The sequence below is a fragment of the Cydia fagiglandana genome, chromosome 13 (assembly GCF_963556715.1).
Source record: "Cydia fagiglandana chromosome 13, ilCydFagi1.1, whole genome shotgun sequence".
Taxonomy (NCBI): domain Eukaryota; kingdom Metazoa; phylum Arthropoda; class Insecta; order Lepidoptera; family Tortricidae; genus Cydia; species Cydia fagiglandana.
Window position 1 is genome coordinate 18811692 of NC_085944.1, and position 16727 is coordinate 18828418.

The 16727-nt window shown below is 37.8% G+C and overlaps 2 protein-coding genes across 6 annotated transcripts in view; both read left to right on the top strand.

Annotated features, from left to right (window-relative positions):
- LOC134670392 (calmodulin-binding transcription activator 2) overlaps positions 1 to 16727 on the top strand; it is a 171080-nt gene that overhangs the window by 138943 nt on the left and 15410 nt on the right. For 2 of the 5 annotated variants that reach the window (XM_063528224.1, XM_063528221.1), the window contains 12 exons: positions 2442 to 2601; positions 4079 to 4125; positions 4189 to 5229; positions 5504 to 5744; positions 6131 to 6351; positions 7036 to 7305; positions 8963 to 9153; positions 11313 to 11450; positions 11858 to 11952; positions 12704 to 12790; positions 15215 to 15282; positions 15794 to 15933. In XM_063528224.1, coding sequence (XP_063384294.1) covers positions 2442 to 2601; positions 4079 to 4125; positions 4189 to 5229; positions 5504 to 5744; positions 6131 to 6351; positions 7036 to 7305; positions 8963 to 9153; positions 11313 to 11450; positions 11858 to 11952; positions 12704 to 12790; positions 15215 to 15282; positions 15794 to 15933 — 2699 coding nt within the window. The remainder of the gene's footprint in view (positions 1 to 2441; positions 2602 to 4078; positions 4126 to 4188; positions 5230 to 5503; positions 5745 to 6130; positions 6352 to 7035; positions 7306 to 8962; positions 9154 to 11312; positions 11451 to 11857; positions 11953 to 12703; positions 12791 to 15214; positions 15283 to 15793; positions 15934 to 16727) is intronic. The other 3 variants (XM_063528225.1, XM_063528226.1, XM_063528222.1) reach the window with 3 other exon arrangements.
- Positions 1 to 16727, top strand: part of LOC134670407 (UDP-xylose and UDP-N-acetylglucosamine transporter) — a 288518-nt gene that overhangs the window by 129495 nt on the left and 142296 nt on the right. The gene's annotated exons all lie outside the window — the stretch shown is intronic.

The window sequence follows — 16727 nt, forward strand, 5'->3', positions numbered from 1 at the left end:
TCCTGCTCCCTTATATTTATTTCTGTAAGCGCGATTATATCCAGTTTCTCTCTACACATATTTAGCCATAATTGAAACTCATCAAAGTTTTTTCTAAGGGATCTTATGTTCAAATGAAAAACGTTTAGATTATTTTCCTGTAATTCCCTCTGCCATTGTTGAATATTTTCGTATTTAGTATATTTTATTCCAGTAGAAATATGTCTTATTTGATCCTCGAATTTTAATGGGATAGGTAACCTGATAATAATTTTCGATGGAAGGAATTTTATTCTACTTCCTCATTTTGTATCGCGTACTTGTTTATGTCGTGAAGTGTACGTATAACACGTATTTTGGTGTCTTGAGGGTCATCCTTCCTCATCAATACCCTGCCGCTCTGTACCCATATATATCTAAACAGCGGCTTTAATTCATTTTTGGCGGTCCAGAGTAAGTTGCGAGTGTAATTTGTCAGATCCTCATTGACATAAATACGTTGGTTATTTCCATTTCCAAACACATCATCATTTGTTAACCTGTGAGTTTTCCTGGTTGCTAACCACTGGTTGCGGGCATCACGGGTCGACAGCGTGATCACGACCGGGCGCGGCTTCATCGCCCGTGCCTCGCCGCGCTGGTTTTTAGCGACCGCCGCCGCCGTATTGTTATTTGCACCTACCCATTTTATTTCACAAATTTTTCCATGATCCATACCCAGCTGGTCCGCTACTTTTTTAACCGAACTATCCAAGTTTTCCTTCTCGATTCCTTGCAGGCCATACAACTCCACATTATTTTCCTTCTCCTTTGTTTCTAAATAAGCCACTCTTTCTTCCAGCGCCTTATTGCAGATCTCCAGGTGCACGTTCTGATGCTCAAGGGCCTTTATCTTTTTATCAGTTATAACTTTGCTTTCCACTAACTCCTGGTATTTTTCGGCATAAAAACTGATGTCGTCCACCATGTCTTCGAGTGTTTTTTTCATGTTGAACACTATGGCAAGTTTCTCGTTAACCGCTGCCAGTATCTTTTCCGGGGTAGCCTTTGCCATTTCCAGGTTTATTGAATGGCTAGCCTCAGGTATCGGCGAGTCTTGGCATTCATCGCACAGCTGCGTTTTCGTGAACCCCTTTATTTTCTCAGCGCATTTCTTGTGGTAGACTCCTTCACAACTTCCATTACACTTCGTCTTGGCATCTGCCTTAAGACGACCTATGGACACCTTACAGAGTTTACATAGAACCATGGTGTAGCACTTAAGTCGATCGACAGAAAATAATAGGCACTGATCGCGTAAACAATGTACCGTTATCGGCGCTAGCGCATACGTCAACGCGTCCACACGGCGGGAGCTCGACCGGCTGACTGAATCAAGAAACTTCAATAACGTTAAACACACAAGTACTCAATGGCGAATAAAGATGTTAGCGTGGTATACAATTTGAGAATTCCTTCTTTTAAGTTTAAAAGGTTTTTTATTAAGATATTTCAAATTTAACTTAAATCCTTAGTAGTATTTCTATAACTAAGCTTCATATATTGAAAACTGTGATGTAAACACACTAATAGTTAATAAAAGTCAACTTTTAGATATGAATAAACTTCCATGATGTCAAATGGCTTGGCAGCTATTCAGTAAAGTCAATCAAACTTTGTGTTCCACATTTTCACCGTATATAATAGTTAACAGGGCTTTCTGGCGTAATGACCTGTCCAGAGCAATTCAGTGATTTTCAATGGCTTCCATGTATTAAACTTGCTCATTACTTTGGACTTGAGTTTTCTATAAACGCGAAGCGGCCAGGATAATGACTAATAGTTATTTACGATACAAGAGCGGAGAGTAGGAAATTCGCAACGTATGGTGATAAATTAAAACACGGCCGAAGGAAGTGTTCTAAATCCACACGAGTTGCGAATTACCTGGCCTATTCGCACGTGTATAGTACAATGTTTTACAGTAGGTATGTAGGTACATATGGCCCTTTAAACTTTCGACATAGGCACGGAAAGTGCTCGCGGAAAAGTAGCACCATATTATGTACAGTCAATTGTAAAAATGGATGTAGCCAACTTATTCAAAAATGTGTGCCATTGTTCTTAATTCGCTGACATATTTTTGAGATGATTTGTACACCCATATTTTTACAGTTGACTGTACTGTAAAAGTTATGTAAAGTGAAGCTTTACTTATTCCATGATTAACAAGAAATAATTAAATTTAGGCATGTAATTACATCAAATTCTTCTTTTAATGGAGATATTCAAAGGGGTTTATGTAACCCTTGGAGTCGCGATCGCTTATATAGCTGACGGTAACCGCATGTCATCACGAGAGTATTATTATTATTATTTATCACTAACGAGATTCAAGCCATTATTACACAAAAAACCTTTCTTTGTTTCCAATCACCACTTACAAACTTAGACCTTGGCAGTAGCAACAAAAGTCAATCTAGAACTTCGCTTCACAGAACCCCGACATAGTGCTGGTGCACTACCTGAACGTGCCGTACCCTGATGATAATAAGCTGGCGACGGTGGCGCCATCTCTGGCGCTGTGGGCGGACAAGAAGGAGTGGACGAAGGATGAACTTGTCAGTCAGCTTAAGCCTATGTGTAAGTATGATTATGATGATGATTTAAAAGAGACTCTATTTGGATTAATCTTTTTTTTTATTAGCATTTTATAGTGTCCCACTGTTGGGCAAAGGCCTCTCCCCTTGATTTCCATAACTCCCGTTGTAGTGCCATTTCCGGCTAGTTACTGATGAAGGTGTCTAAGTCGTCCCGCCATCTCCGTCTGGGCCTGCCACGTCCGCGCTTCTTTTGCGGCATCCACTTGGTGGCTATACTAGCCCACCTGTCCGGATGCATGCGGCAAACGTGACCCGCCCAGTCCCTCTTCAGCCTGGCGGTCTTCTCCCCCACGTCAGCTATGCGTGTTTTATAACGTACCTATATAAAACACGCATATAACATATAACGTACAGGGTGTCCCATAAGTGACACGTCACAGTGACACTGGAGGTAGACCAGGCCAAGAGGACCCAAACCAACCTAACATGACCCCGTAAAAGTGGCACGGTTTTCGAGTTCTTGCCAAATTAAGTTTTTTCATGAATGTTGACCGCTTTTAACATTGTTAGTTAGTGCCAGTGTGCACTCGGAAACGTATCGAAGTTAGTTTTTATTATGTGTACGGCATCATGAATAGTTTATTAAGATAACAGAATAGGTATTTTATCGTTAAAGAATGTAAAATGCAAAAAAGTACTGGTTTAATCTTGAATTAAATTCACAGCGAAACATTAATTACGACTTTGACCACCTGTCGTGAAAAAAAAAATACTAGAAAAGCAAATAACATCAAAATATTATGCAGATTCTAAAATGGTACTATAGCACATGTACCTTCCTGCAATAAAATATGAATTATTATCATCTTTCGAAAGCCTCATAAAAAATAAGTTATAACTCGGAAATCTGCAATCAAATCTGAAATCTGCAACCTGTAAAAAACAGAAGAAGTTACTAAAAACTTCCCTAGCTGCCTTTGAATATTTATAAAATCGGGAAATTCAATTTCATTATACGGCATTAATCCGTGCTCTCATAAATACTGATGATAATTTGTTTGGGTGATTATTAATTCACGGAGTTTCGATTGGGGTTGGTTAATATTCAACACTGAATTTTGTTAAAATAAACAATTTTACTTACGATTCATCATTTGGTGATATATTGATTATTTCGGTAGAGGGATAAATTATAACAGATTCGTACTGAAAAAACAATTTTTAAATTGCTTGATTGGTTGCTGTTTTGGGGCTAATTTTATTAAACAATATGATAACATGTGGCTTAAATAATTGTTTATATTTTTTTTTTAAATAATATTTAGTGGTTCCCAATAACAAACTTACCTATCTTGAATATTTCCCCTCTGAATCTATCTATCTAATACCTCCCCCTACCCTACCTATATAAGTAATTAAGATTGTTCGATTTGTTCGTTGTTTTTTTTAAATTTTCCTAAATATGCAAAATAATACACGTAAAAAATAAATAACGAGTACATTTTCATTTCTTTCAGTCTTCAGCGAAGATGAGCCCGACATCAATAGTGAACTGGAAATCACAGTAAGCATCATAACTTAATACTTTGTACAGGCTAAAGAATTTTCAATGTTAATCAAATGTCAGGGCAAAATGTTTCAGACGGCGGAAACGGTGGAGGCAATTGTTGGGCAGCTGATGGAAAAGCAGCGAGCTGCGCGGGCGGCAGCTTTAGCCAGACAACTGGAATGTGGCTGCCCGGACTCCACTTGCCAAGACTCAAGAACATGCGTTCATCCTCTACGCAGAATCCAATCTACCAAAGCACCAGCGTCAGACCACCACGTATCTTCCACAACCGGACCTTCCACAAGACCCATGTCGCACCCACCTCGACAATACACCAGAGAACACAGATCCACTCAACCGACACACAGCGCATCCCCACTCCTTCTGTCACTAGGACAAATACAAGGAGGCGGAGGATTATTAATCTTAAACGGAGCAGGCAATAGCAGTCAACAACATTCCTCACTAGTCTCACCATTATCTGTAACCTCATTCGTCTGTGAAGAACCCAGAGACAGGTACCGACATCAGTACAAACCAACGTTTGTATTGAAGAGGGAAGTCCCCGATAGCCAGCCGTCTTCGTGTATCCAGAACACTGAATCTTCAACGTACGAAGTAGAACCAGTTGAAGAGAAAGTGAATATAGAAACTTTTGATAGGAAAATTAAAGTGGAGCCGCGGAGTAGAAATCAAATGATCGCAAGTGCTCCTGCGACCCCATCTAGATATCCAGATTTAGTGGAGCGATTAGAAAGTAAAATACTTACTGATAACTGTGATGATACGTTAGTACTGCTCGGTACAGATGGACATTTAGGTCCTTCGAGCGCATTTTTTGATGAAACGCTAGAACTGTCACATGAAGACATACAGAAAACCCTATCAGCCAATATGCCTACTTGTGAACTAGATAGAAGTGCTGTGAGAGTGACTGAGACTGCTAATGTTATGGTATCAGGTATCGATACTATGGATTTTATAGAGAGTTGTGAGGCTGTTGCATCCCCGACTCATGTCGTGGATGATAATGTGTTCGTAAATTTGGATGCTTTTGATATGTTAGACTTTCCGGAACTGGAAGTTTTGGACCCTAGTACGATATCGACTCACCCTTTGGTAAGCATGATTTCATATCAAAAATTTCTGCTTAAAAGTCATTGATAAATTTTAAAGTTAAACTTCAACCTTTAGTTTAAATAACTTGGCTTTCTTAGTTCTTTTTATCGATTTGACTTGAAAATCACAATCAAATGTAACCAAAACCTTCCAATCACTTTTTTTTTCAAATCAAACAAAATGTTCATGCAGCATTTTGTTTAGTTGTTTGGAAAGCTAGTTAGTTGTTTCAAAGCAGGGAAATTTCAAATAATACTAACGTTTGACTTTCCAGCCGATACGTGGAAAATCCCCTCCAACCGAAGAAGCCAACGAGAAAATGCAGACTGAGAGCAGCGAAGGAGCGCTCAGTATTACCGACTATTGCCCCGAATGGGCGTACCCTGAAGGCGGTGTGAAGGTGCTCGTAGCGGGACCTTGGACTGACACTTCGGATCAGTACACTGTGTTGTTCGACAATTTTCCTGTCCCGTCGATATTGGTGCAGAATGGACTACTCAGGTGCTATTGTCCAGGTAAGATTGTTCTTCCTGGACTGTAAGAGTATTCACATTTGGACTCATCTTATCGATCATCCGTTGCACTACCAGAAAATTAATAAAAAACTTAGTACCTACTTAAAAACATTTAAAGGTGTTAAGGTTTGCAGAGACAAGGTTTAGGCAGTTTTTGATATCAAAATCAAATTTTAATGTCGTTTATGTTCATCGCTTTTGGAAACAGACATATTTATTCTTTGACTTTAAACATCTTTTGCACAAAACTCTGTTCCTCATGTCACAAACAGTTCCAAATCGAATGATGATCCAACAGAAAGCTCCTTTTGGTACAATTTATATTATTATATTAATACCTATATCGTCTGGACCTTTTAAGAAAATGTTTGTACATCACATTCCAGCACATGAAGCCGGCCTAGCAGCACTCCAAGTAGCTCGCGGTGGCCGAGTGGTCTCCGATACCGTAGTCTTCGAGTACAAGGCTGGTCCGGCCACGGCACCGTCCCCCGCGTCCGCACCTTTACCATCGTTGGACTTCAGGCGGTTTTCGCTTTTGCAGCGCTTGCAGCGGCTACATGGAAGACTGCAGGTCAAGATTGAACCGATGGACGATGGTAATCAAGTAAGTAAACTGTTATAATAATACATCTGGCAAAGAAGTCACTCGAGTGGAGACGGTTTGACGCTACAGTCTCTATAGCATTGTGAGCAAAATTTTGTAAACAAGACCAAAGAAAAAGGCTTGCCTGTTTATTACAGCAGCAGTAACTTTAATTAGATCTGTAAAGTTAATAGTAATCAATAAATCTCATTATCAATGTTGCAGTTTATTGAAAATAAGATTTGGCATTAATACTTACCGTGAATTCGCCTCATTAAATCATAATTTCTATAAATATAAATTATTGCTATAAATTGTATCATGGGATTCATGAGCGTTTTGTTTGGAGTGGTATAACTTTCATAATAAAAAAATATATGGCGAAGTTGAGGAATGGTGGAGAAGATAGGTTTTATAAGAATTTCTAATTTTTAAATTTTTACTATTTTTACTGTCTCATTTCAATCATAGACAGATATAATCAGACTATCTTTGTCTTACACTAGTACTAGCACTCAAAAGAAAATGATGAGTTTAGGTTTCCTGGTTCTTACTGACTGACAAATTGGTATGATCAACTGTATCTATTATTTTGTGAAAACCGTGGATTCCCACGAATTACAACGAGGTTTTGTAATCATCTATGCATTCCGATAATATTATGTCAATGACGATGAAAACTAATTAAAACATACATATTTCCAGATAGAAGACGTGCAGCTATATTCCAATCCCAAGTTCGAAGAGCGACTCGTCTCCTTCTGCCGGAACTTAAGCTCCCGTTCCTCCGGCAACTCGGAAGGATTCACCACCGAACCTGGCGAGGAAGGGTCCACCATCCTCCACCTGTCTGCGGCGCTGGGCTTCACTAAACTAACCACGGTGCTGCTGCGGTGGAAGCAGGATGACTCGAGCTTGGCACTGGAGAAGGAAGTCAATTTGGGGGCGAGGGACAGTGAAAACTGTACGCCTTTGGTGAGTCGCTGTTGCCTTTAGATTTGCGTTGGCATCAACATACATCCTTATTATCATGAGTCACGATTCATGACGCAGATCTCTTTATAATGTACCTTCAGCGTGTAGATTTATTGGATTATGAAAGCAGAGTAGTAGCAGAGGAATCATAATTATAGTCCAATATAAATAATATATATTTATTATTTAATATATTTTTAAGGGGGGCTGCTCGAATAAATTCGCTATAAGGGACACAAGCGCGCATTAGGGACCTTCACGGAAGCCGGAATCTGTTTACATGTTGCAATTAATCTTTAAGAGATCAAGTAATAAAACTCTCTTTGTATCGGCCACCCGCGTACAATGATGGCCTTCCTTGAGTATAGATCGCCACAATCCAAAACTCTATGATGATATTATAGTACATTTCGATGCTAGTGCGGAAGGTATGTCATTACTTCACGAGTACCGAGATATCTTGCCACGAGCCGCAGGCGAGTGGCAAGACTCGGGACGAGTGAAGAATGACATTTCCGCACGTGTATCGAACGACGTTTTTTAATACAGTTGCGAAAAAATAAGAAAAACATTTTTAATCGTACACTAAACAAAAGTGGTAACAGTGACAGCTCGGTTAGACGTCGTCTTTAAGTATAATATATCTATGGGCGTTTGGCAGCTATTCCGTTCCATTCAGTCAACTTATTAAGAACGGAATTTTCAATATTGAATATTAAAAAATAAACGTGTTATAATGATGAAGAGGTAAGTAATTAAATATGAAATATGTAATATTTTTCGTATTCTTACATTAACGGTAGGTTTTTATGCTGATTACGACGTTTAAAGGAAACTAATATTAACACTCATCAATGAGTAGTCGTGAATTGGAACAAGTATAAATTTAAAAAAATTGGAAAAGTAAAAAGCACTAGTTCGAGATAACCAACTTTCCGCACGCTAAACAACTACGTAAAGTAGCACTTTTTGAGCAACTGTATTAAAATAGTACATTTCGATGCTAGTGCGGAAGGTATGTCATTACTTCACGAGTACCGAGATATCTTGCCACGAGCCGCAGGCGAGTGGCAAGACTCGGGACGAGTGAAGAATGACATTTCCGCACGTGTATCGAACGACGTTTTTTAATACAGTTGCGAAAAAATAAGAAAAACATTGTTAATCGTACACTAAACAAAAGTGGTAACAGTGACAGCTCGGTTAGACGTCGTCTTTAAGTATATTATATCTATGGGCGTTTGGCAGCTATTCCGTTCCATTCAGTCAACTTATTAAGAACGGAATTTTCAATATTGAATATTAAAAAATAAACGTGTTATAATGATGAAGAGGTAAGTAATTAAATATGAAATATGTAATATTTTTCGTATTCTTACATTAACGGTAGGTTTTTATGCTGATTACGTCGTTTAAAGGAAACTAATATAAACACTCATCAATAAGTAGTCGTGAATTGGAACAAGTATACATTTTAAAAAATTGGAAAAGTAAAAAGCACTAGTTCGAGATAACCAACTTTCCGCACGCTAAACAGCCACGTAAAGTAGCACTTTTTGAGCAACTGTATTAAAAAGTATATTAAGCAACAAAAACCTATTAATAAAGATAAAATTATAAAACTTTTTTTTGTTAATAATACTACCGTATATTCCAGATGGTAGCAAGCGCAGCAGGCCACGTGGAGACAGCCATCGTCCTGGCGCGGTGGAGCGCCGGCACGCTGTGCGAGGCCGGCGCGCGGCAGGCGGCGGCCGCGGCGCGGCGCGCGGGCCACAACAGGCTGGCGGCGCTGCTGGATCGGATACACCCACCGACTAGGGATGGCGTCTTCCTTAGACCCGATAGGTAAACTTAAACCACGTAATCCTAGCTCTTCTTTATACAATGGGCTACACAGATTACGCCGGGGGGCTATGTGGAGCTGGAGCAAGGCAGGCGTAAACGTCAACTTCCCTTGAAAAAAAAAAGTGAAACAAAACACACACACACACACACACACACACACACACACACACACACACACACACACACACATACACACACACACAGTTACAACATCACAGTGTTAGTAGTAACAGTTGGAAAGTGTTATACTTCTTTTGGAAGCAAGCGTTGCAGGATACGTGGAAACTACTCGTAGACATACCACCGACCGCTGGTGATGGCGCATTTGTTAAACCTGATAATTACAATAGTAGATCAAACGTAGAACAGTTTAGATATATTATTATTTATTTTTCAATGTAAATGCCTGGCAGTAGCATTTGTATCTTTCAAAAGCACTGTGATAAAATGTGTGTGAATAACAGCGTCCATCAGAGACTCACAGTTTAGAAAAAAGTGTTCAAACAGGCTATATTTTAATCTAAATCTCAGTATATTCGTTGTTTCGGCATTTCTGTAAATCCGTCCAAATGTCAGGCGATTGTACTGGGTAGCCCCCGTTTACTCGCCGTAGCTTACCTCACTCACTTGTCTCCTATCGTGTACGAAGACATTCCTGTGCTGCTGTCATCGCAAGTGAGAAACCTGGGGTTGATTCTTGATAGCGGCCTGACTTGGGAACCACAGGTGTCTGACGTATGTCGTCGGGTCACTAACACCCTTAGAGCCCTATACCGGCTTAAAAATTTCCTTCCGACTGGCACCAAGGTTCTCCTTGTTCAGGCTCTTGTGTTACCTATTATAGACTATGCTGATGTGTGTTACGCGAATATCACAGAAGTCTCTCTGAGCAAACTAGATCGGCTTCTTAATAACAGCATCAGATTTATTTTCGGACTCCGTAAATATGATCACATATCTGCATATCGCCGTCGACTTAACTGGCTCCCTATTCGTGAACGGAGGTCGTCACGTATTCTGTGCACACTATACACTATCTTATTTGATCCAAATGCGCCAGACTATCTTAGATCCAAATTTCATTTTATTACTGCCCGAGCAGGTTGCACCCTTCGTGAGTCCCGCAGTCTCAAGCTTTCTTTTCCTTCTCATCGTACCGGTTTTATCTCTAACTCCTTCACCGTTCAGGCGATCCGGCTTTGGAATGATCTCCCACTCAAGCACGCAAGCATTTCTTCGACAAACTCACTGGTTAATTGTCCATCGTAGGCATAATATTCTTTGCACTGGATACATAAAGTAATATATATGTAAGTTTATTTAATTATAGTATGTATATGTAAGTTTAGTATTATGTGTAGAGTTAAAGGTGACTCAGCTCAGGTAAGAAAGCACATCAAATTGTATGAAAGCATCTCATAACAATCAGTCAGATTCATATAATATGTATTCTCATTTCTTTTATTGATTTTAATTTCTTTTCCTTTTGTAAGATTTGATATGTTTTCTGAAAGAGCTACGTATTTGTGATTTCATGTACATATATGTTTATTTTTTATATCAAATTCTATAAAGTTATGTACTCACTGAGTATAATTGCATGAATTCTATAGTAATTTAAATTGTATTTTTCTTAATTACTCGTAATGCATGTTAATTATAAGATGTAATAATGTTTTGAAAAGATGTGTCCCGCCGAGTTTGTTGCCGGTCCCATATTGGGATACCCTCCTCCAATTGAGGGGGGATTTAAATCTTCTCGGGGCAGAGGTGTACGGTTGGAGCCGGTAAAGGTTTATTTGACGTTCATAAGCGCATTGTAATATGCCTACTTGAATAAACTATTTTTTATCTTTTATCTTATCTTTATTTTCGTTAGTATATATCGCTATTTTTTATGTCTTAAGTTACCTATTCTGCGTTTTTTTTTGTTTAATGCCTGCACCTACTACTGTTTCTGTTTAGCCTGGTGGTTGACTGGTAGAGAATGCCTTTAGGCATTAAGTCCGCCATTTGTACTTTATTTGTTATATTGTGCAATAAAGATTAAAATAAATAAATAAATAAAATAAATATATTTATTTAGATGTACTCTTAATAAGAGCTAATGAGAAGGTACTTTGATTTTGTCTGTAACCCTTGTGTTTTCTGCGTTCCAGTTTATCGCAAAAGGGTCGCGCTGGCAGCTTGGAGAGTAATCTAGTGAAGCGGCCCTCCATCGACAGCGGAATCAACATGGCCGACGCGTTCAGATCCAGCTCAGCTATCGACAAGCCTGACGGCAAATCTACTGCCAGGTGAGATATACCAAGACGGGATAAAACCCGCAGTTTTTTTTATTCCCACCAGCATGCAATTAAGTACCACAGTTACGATGAATTGAACAGGTGTCGACGAGATTATTAGGCATTTTGACTGTGGGTAATAACTTTAATTTTATATAACCACGTTTTTTTTTAGTTTCTGATATCTTCACACTACTTTCATGAAGTGTGATGCCGCATTTAAATATGCGACAAAACGCTACGTAAATTACAAGGCAAATAACGAAAACGAATTATGTGAAGGGACATCTTGCATTTTGCATTGCATGCCTTGTTACTCACCACGCCATTCGCACGCATATGTTACTGCAATGTGAGATTTGCCTATTACCCATCAATCTGATGTCTGTTAAAACATAAATATTACTTAACTGTTTCAGATGGGAACGCAGCATGTCATTGCCTCTCGACTCCGATAACTCTGAAGATAGTCTCCTAGACTCCAAGATCGGTCGTCGTATGGACCTAGCTCTTTGTAAGTGGAAGCCTGTTTCTTAGGATTCACTCCATAGTCGGTTAAATTTTCATTTGCTGATGATTATTTATTTACAACAAAACTTTTCGTCGGGTTTTGTTTGCTGCAATCGCGTTCAGGATTTAGTTTGTAAGTGGGTTCTGTGTCGGTTGAGTATGTAGGGTCCTTCTCATCGTGACGAATAAAAAAAGTTTGTTGGTTAATACTATCGAAGAAAGCTGTAGAAATCATAGCTTTAGAAAAAATAATAAACTTTTTACAAAATTAGATAATTATTTACCTCTAAATTTAAACTCGAGGGAAGTGCTTAAAGGTTCAGTAAAGTAAAAATATATTTAAGCACCAGAAGATCTAGAGAGAAACTTAGTACAGGTATATCCTTATACTGGTCAAATTTTAAATTTAAATAAAAAAAGGTTAGTTATAGCCATAACGGATACAAATTATTGAAAAGTTGATGACGATGAAATGATTAAACGAAAAACGAAACACATTTTAAGCATTTATAAGATAACCTTACCATAGAATTAGAATTTCTTCTTATCCTTAACTTCCATTTTGAAAGATAAAAGACATTTAATTAAGAGCAGAAAAAGTAAAGAGTAATAAAGATACCGAAGAAGATGTTCTTAGACAAAATAATGATACATAATACGTTATAGAAGTGTTTAATAAAACGATGTAGGTAACAAACTTTCTACAGCGGGTTAGGCAATATCGGGTCAGGAATGAGAAGGAGCCTTCTGTTCAGGCGAGACCTTGCCGCGGCGCGCGGCGAGCCCCCTCATAGACGTGGAGGCGCTCTCCGACCCCGAGCCCGAGCCGCCGCCAACCCCAGGTCAGTCGTGAAACGGTATAGACGGTGGATTGGCAACGGAACAGTGCAGTCAAGTATACCAGTAGCCTAGGACTTGCAAAATAGAATTAGTGGCTCTGTGACTGTGGCTGTAGATCTCGCGAACCAAGGCTCCGCCATTAAAAAAACTAGAATTTAATCGATGTAAAAATTCTGCGAAGTAATTATCGAACCTTTTTATAAGATTTCACGAGAATCATTTGAGAAATGCAACCTGAAGATGATAACATCCGAAAATGCGAAAGCATTTTTGTATTAAGCTGAAACGGAGGCCTTTGCTCGGGCAATTAATGGGCCAGGTCCAAATTAAGAACAAAAACGTAAACTCACAGTGTACGTAGAAATGAACAAAGCTAATGGTAGGAATGAGGAAGATGGATGAAAGAAGTGGATTAACTAAATAACTGCATAAATCTTCCGTAGCAAGAGTTTAAAATACATAATGGCTTTTGAAAATTAGAGTATAGAAGATTTTATAATGTTCACAAAATCCTGCGATTTAAATCAAAACTCCATTATAATATGAGCACCTTCACTCCGATAAACGTCATGTTAGTAACGAACAAGTCGGATAGTGAAAAGTGTTCGTCGTATACTTTTTATGCCAAAAAACTGCGACTGCCGCAAGGTACAAAGCTAGGTCCAAATTACATTGGTCTCTAACCAGCTATACATGTTAACAATTTATCAAAAATTAGCTAGTAAAATAATTCAATAAGAGCTTTTTTAATATTTAGGAAAAAACATGTCAATGTCCTCTAAATTAATTAAATACACTGAAGACTAAGATAGAAACGTATCAAAATTAGAGTTTTTACAAGACTGAACTGTTCTATACCATTTCAAGTAGCAGTATCCTCCGCTCGTCATATCGATGTTGTGAATTGTTGTACGTAGAATGCATCGCCGCTCTGGCAGCTCGATCTTCTTCTAACCAATGTTATCTCTATATCTCTGTCCCTCTCTACCGCCAATATGTAGCCTCCAAGGACACAATGTTAGTTTTTGTAGTTTCTTCTGTATTTTTGTATCCAATTATGAGCGGAGATCCCCTGTGTTGGTGTTTGTAGAATTCAAGCCAAACTGACTTTGATTCGCCAGGTTCCAAGGAATAAGGTTCAGTTTGGCTTGCTCGATGTTGTGAATGGATGTCGCTTTCAATGGATCTTATTGGTCAGCCACTATCCACTGTACTTATTCGACACATTCAAATTGATTGGCTCCTACATCGCTACACTTGAAGTCATCGTTGGTAAACTACACAATACATGTTTCAGAAGCTACAAGTAACAATACGACACTGCATGATGGCTCTGTTGCTTGCATGAAATATATGATATATGTGCTTTTTATGTGTAGAATCACGAGTTTATATTATTTTTAGGTTCACAGGTGAGTTTTGAGGCACTGTAAATCCACAAATCACTTTTTTCACTACTGAATTTATTTGGCATCTAAAAATTCACACATTATTTTATTACGCTGACCAAACCAAACATAAAAAAATATATATTTTTTCTTTAATTGGGATACTATTTATTTTTTAAATATTAAAACAACCTTCCTTTTTGGAACATATTATTGAAGAAGTGAGTGGTTTCAAAGAAAAATAACTGCAACTTCTACAAAAATGTGTTAACAAAAGATCAAAATATTTGAAATCAAAGTTCTAATAATGATATTTATGTTGATTATTACAAAATACGAGCATCTTTTCCAAAACTTCTTTATATACTAACTATCATGAGAATTTTTTTTTGAATTAAATAATGAACAGAGGCAGAATTATTACAAAAGAGACATGATGAGGTAAATGAGAGGATGAAGAGAAAATATGCTCGTCAAGAAACAAAAATCGTCGATATCGATGTCGTTAATGTGCACAATACCATGAGACACAAACATAAGCAAATTTATGCATTACAATTGAACATAAATTATCACAAAAATATAACGGAATAGCTATTCTATCGCCTCATGGTAATCAATGTCTACCTATACTTAATTTGTCGCTTATAAAAGAATTCAAGAATAACCGCATGTCAACATTCTAACTAATTGTTCACAAAACTTTGAATAAATTGTTAGACATAAATAACTGTCCCAACTAGACATTTTATGGACATGATTTTTTGAAAACTTTAGATTGCTGAGGTAAATAATTTTTTTTTTTTTGTAAACGAACGTAAATTATCAAAAAATTAAACAAAAAACTGCTGTAAAATCTGAATTTTGACACGAGGTTATTGGTACAATCACAGTACTTAGGTCTTCAGTAGTAGCTCTTTATACGTCTAGACGATTCTGATGTAATTGATTATACGAAAAGCCAATTTGAAGACCGGAGTATTGTAATTTGTGCCTTAATATTATTGCAAGAGATACCACGTTACAACAATGTTTCAGGGGAGCAGGATGACCGGGTGTTCACGTTGGCGGAGCAGATCATAGCGGCCATGCCAGAAAGGATAAAGGTATTAAAAGAACATTTTTGTGTAGTCTATGATAGCCATCAATATTATTTATTTTGCAAGAGATATGGTTACGAATACATGAAATGTAAAAAAAGTTTGATACAGGGTACAAAAGCACGCATGTCTCGCCAACATTAATGGCCTTAGTCAAGGTGTCAAATGAAATTCTAAATGAAGATTGATATTTGTTTCTATTGGAACCTGAAATAGCAGCCATTTCTACGAATACGTTTATCTAAGTTGTCCCGCCTGATCGAAAAACATGTGATACGCATATTATTTTGGATTGACAACAAAATGTTAGAAGAGGAAGCTACAGCGACTTTGAATCGACATCCTCTTGTTATAGTCATTTAAGTAAACAAATAGTAAGTTAAATTAAACTTAGACATAAAGCAATTAAAGTTAAAGTTGCGGAAATTATTTGTCACGTCAAAGATCTCATGGAAAAGTTGGAGTTGTAACGTGAAGATTTGTTTTCCGGGATATGACTTATGACGTGTTGTTTCAGAACGAAAGCTCATCATTGCTCGGCTGCGGGCTCGACGGTGGTAGTGGTGGGGGTGAAGACACACTCATGGTGCCGTTACTAGATGACACCACCAACTTCAGCAGCGATTTCAGCTTTGAGTTCTGCGATAACACTTACAGGTATATTTCCCGCTGGGCCTTTGAAGGACAAACGAAGAAGTAACATGGTCACATCCTCAACTATCGTTTCAAAGTTGTAATTCAATTAATTTGAATGGTTGTCCAACTGCTGAAATACTGTGATTACCTTAAATTACAAGGCTCAATCTTGAACTAAGATTAGTAGATCGCCATAAAATATTAATATTTTACCAATGCATGATGGTGAAAGTGATCACGATAAAGTTATTCATGATACCGCTGCCTCATATACCACCAAAATTGGTAATGACATAAATTATAATAATTTTAAAATCTATACTACATGGTTTTGCACCGCCTACAACTTATCTGCTTTGCCTAAAGGTTGACTGGTAGAGAATGCCTTATGGCATTAAGTTCGTCTTTTGTACAGTGTATTTCCTTATGTGCAATAAAGATTAAATAAATAAATAAAATTATATTTCCCATAGAAAATAATTCTGGATACGAATGTAGATGGAAAACACAAAAATAACTTGTAATTTAAAGATTTTATTAATGCATAAAAACTTAATACAATACATACCCAGAAACAAAACATAATTAAATAACTAACCTACAAAACTTAGAAACTAAATCTAAAAATAAATAAAACTAATCTTAAAATAAATAATTACAAACTATCCCCCTATGCGGAATGGTGCCGTAGATGCTGGCAGCATCTCGCTGTATCGCGATACCTATTCTTTGTGCGAGGAAGCTGCCAGCTCTACAATCACCAGTGGCGTCTAATAATAATATCAGACATCAGTTTTACTTACATTAAATGTAAA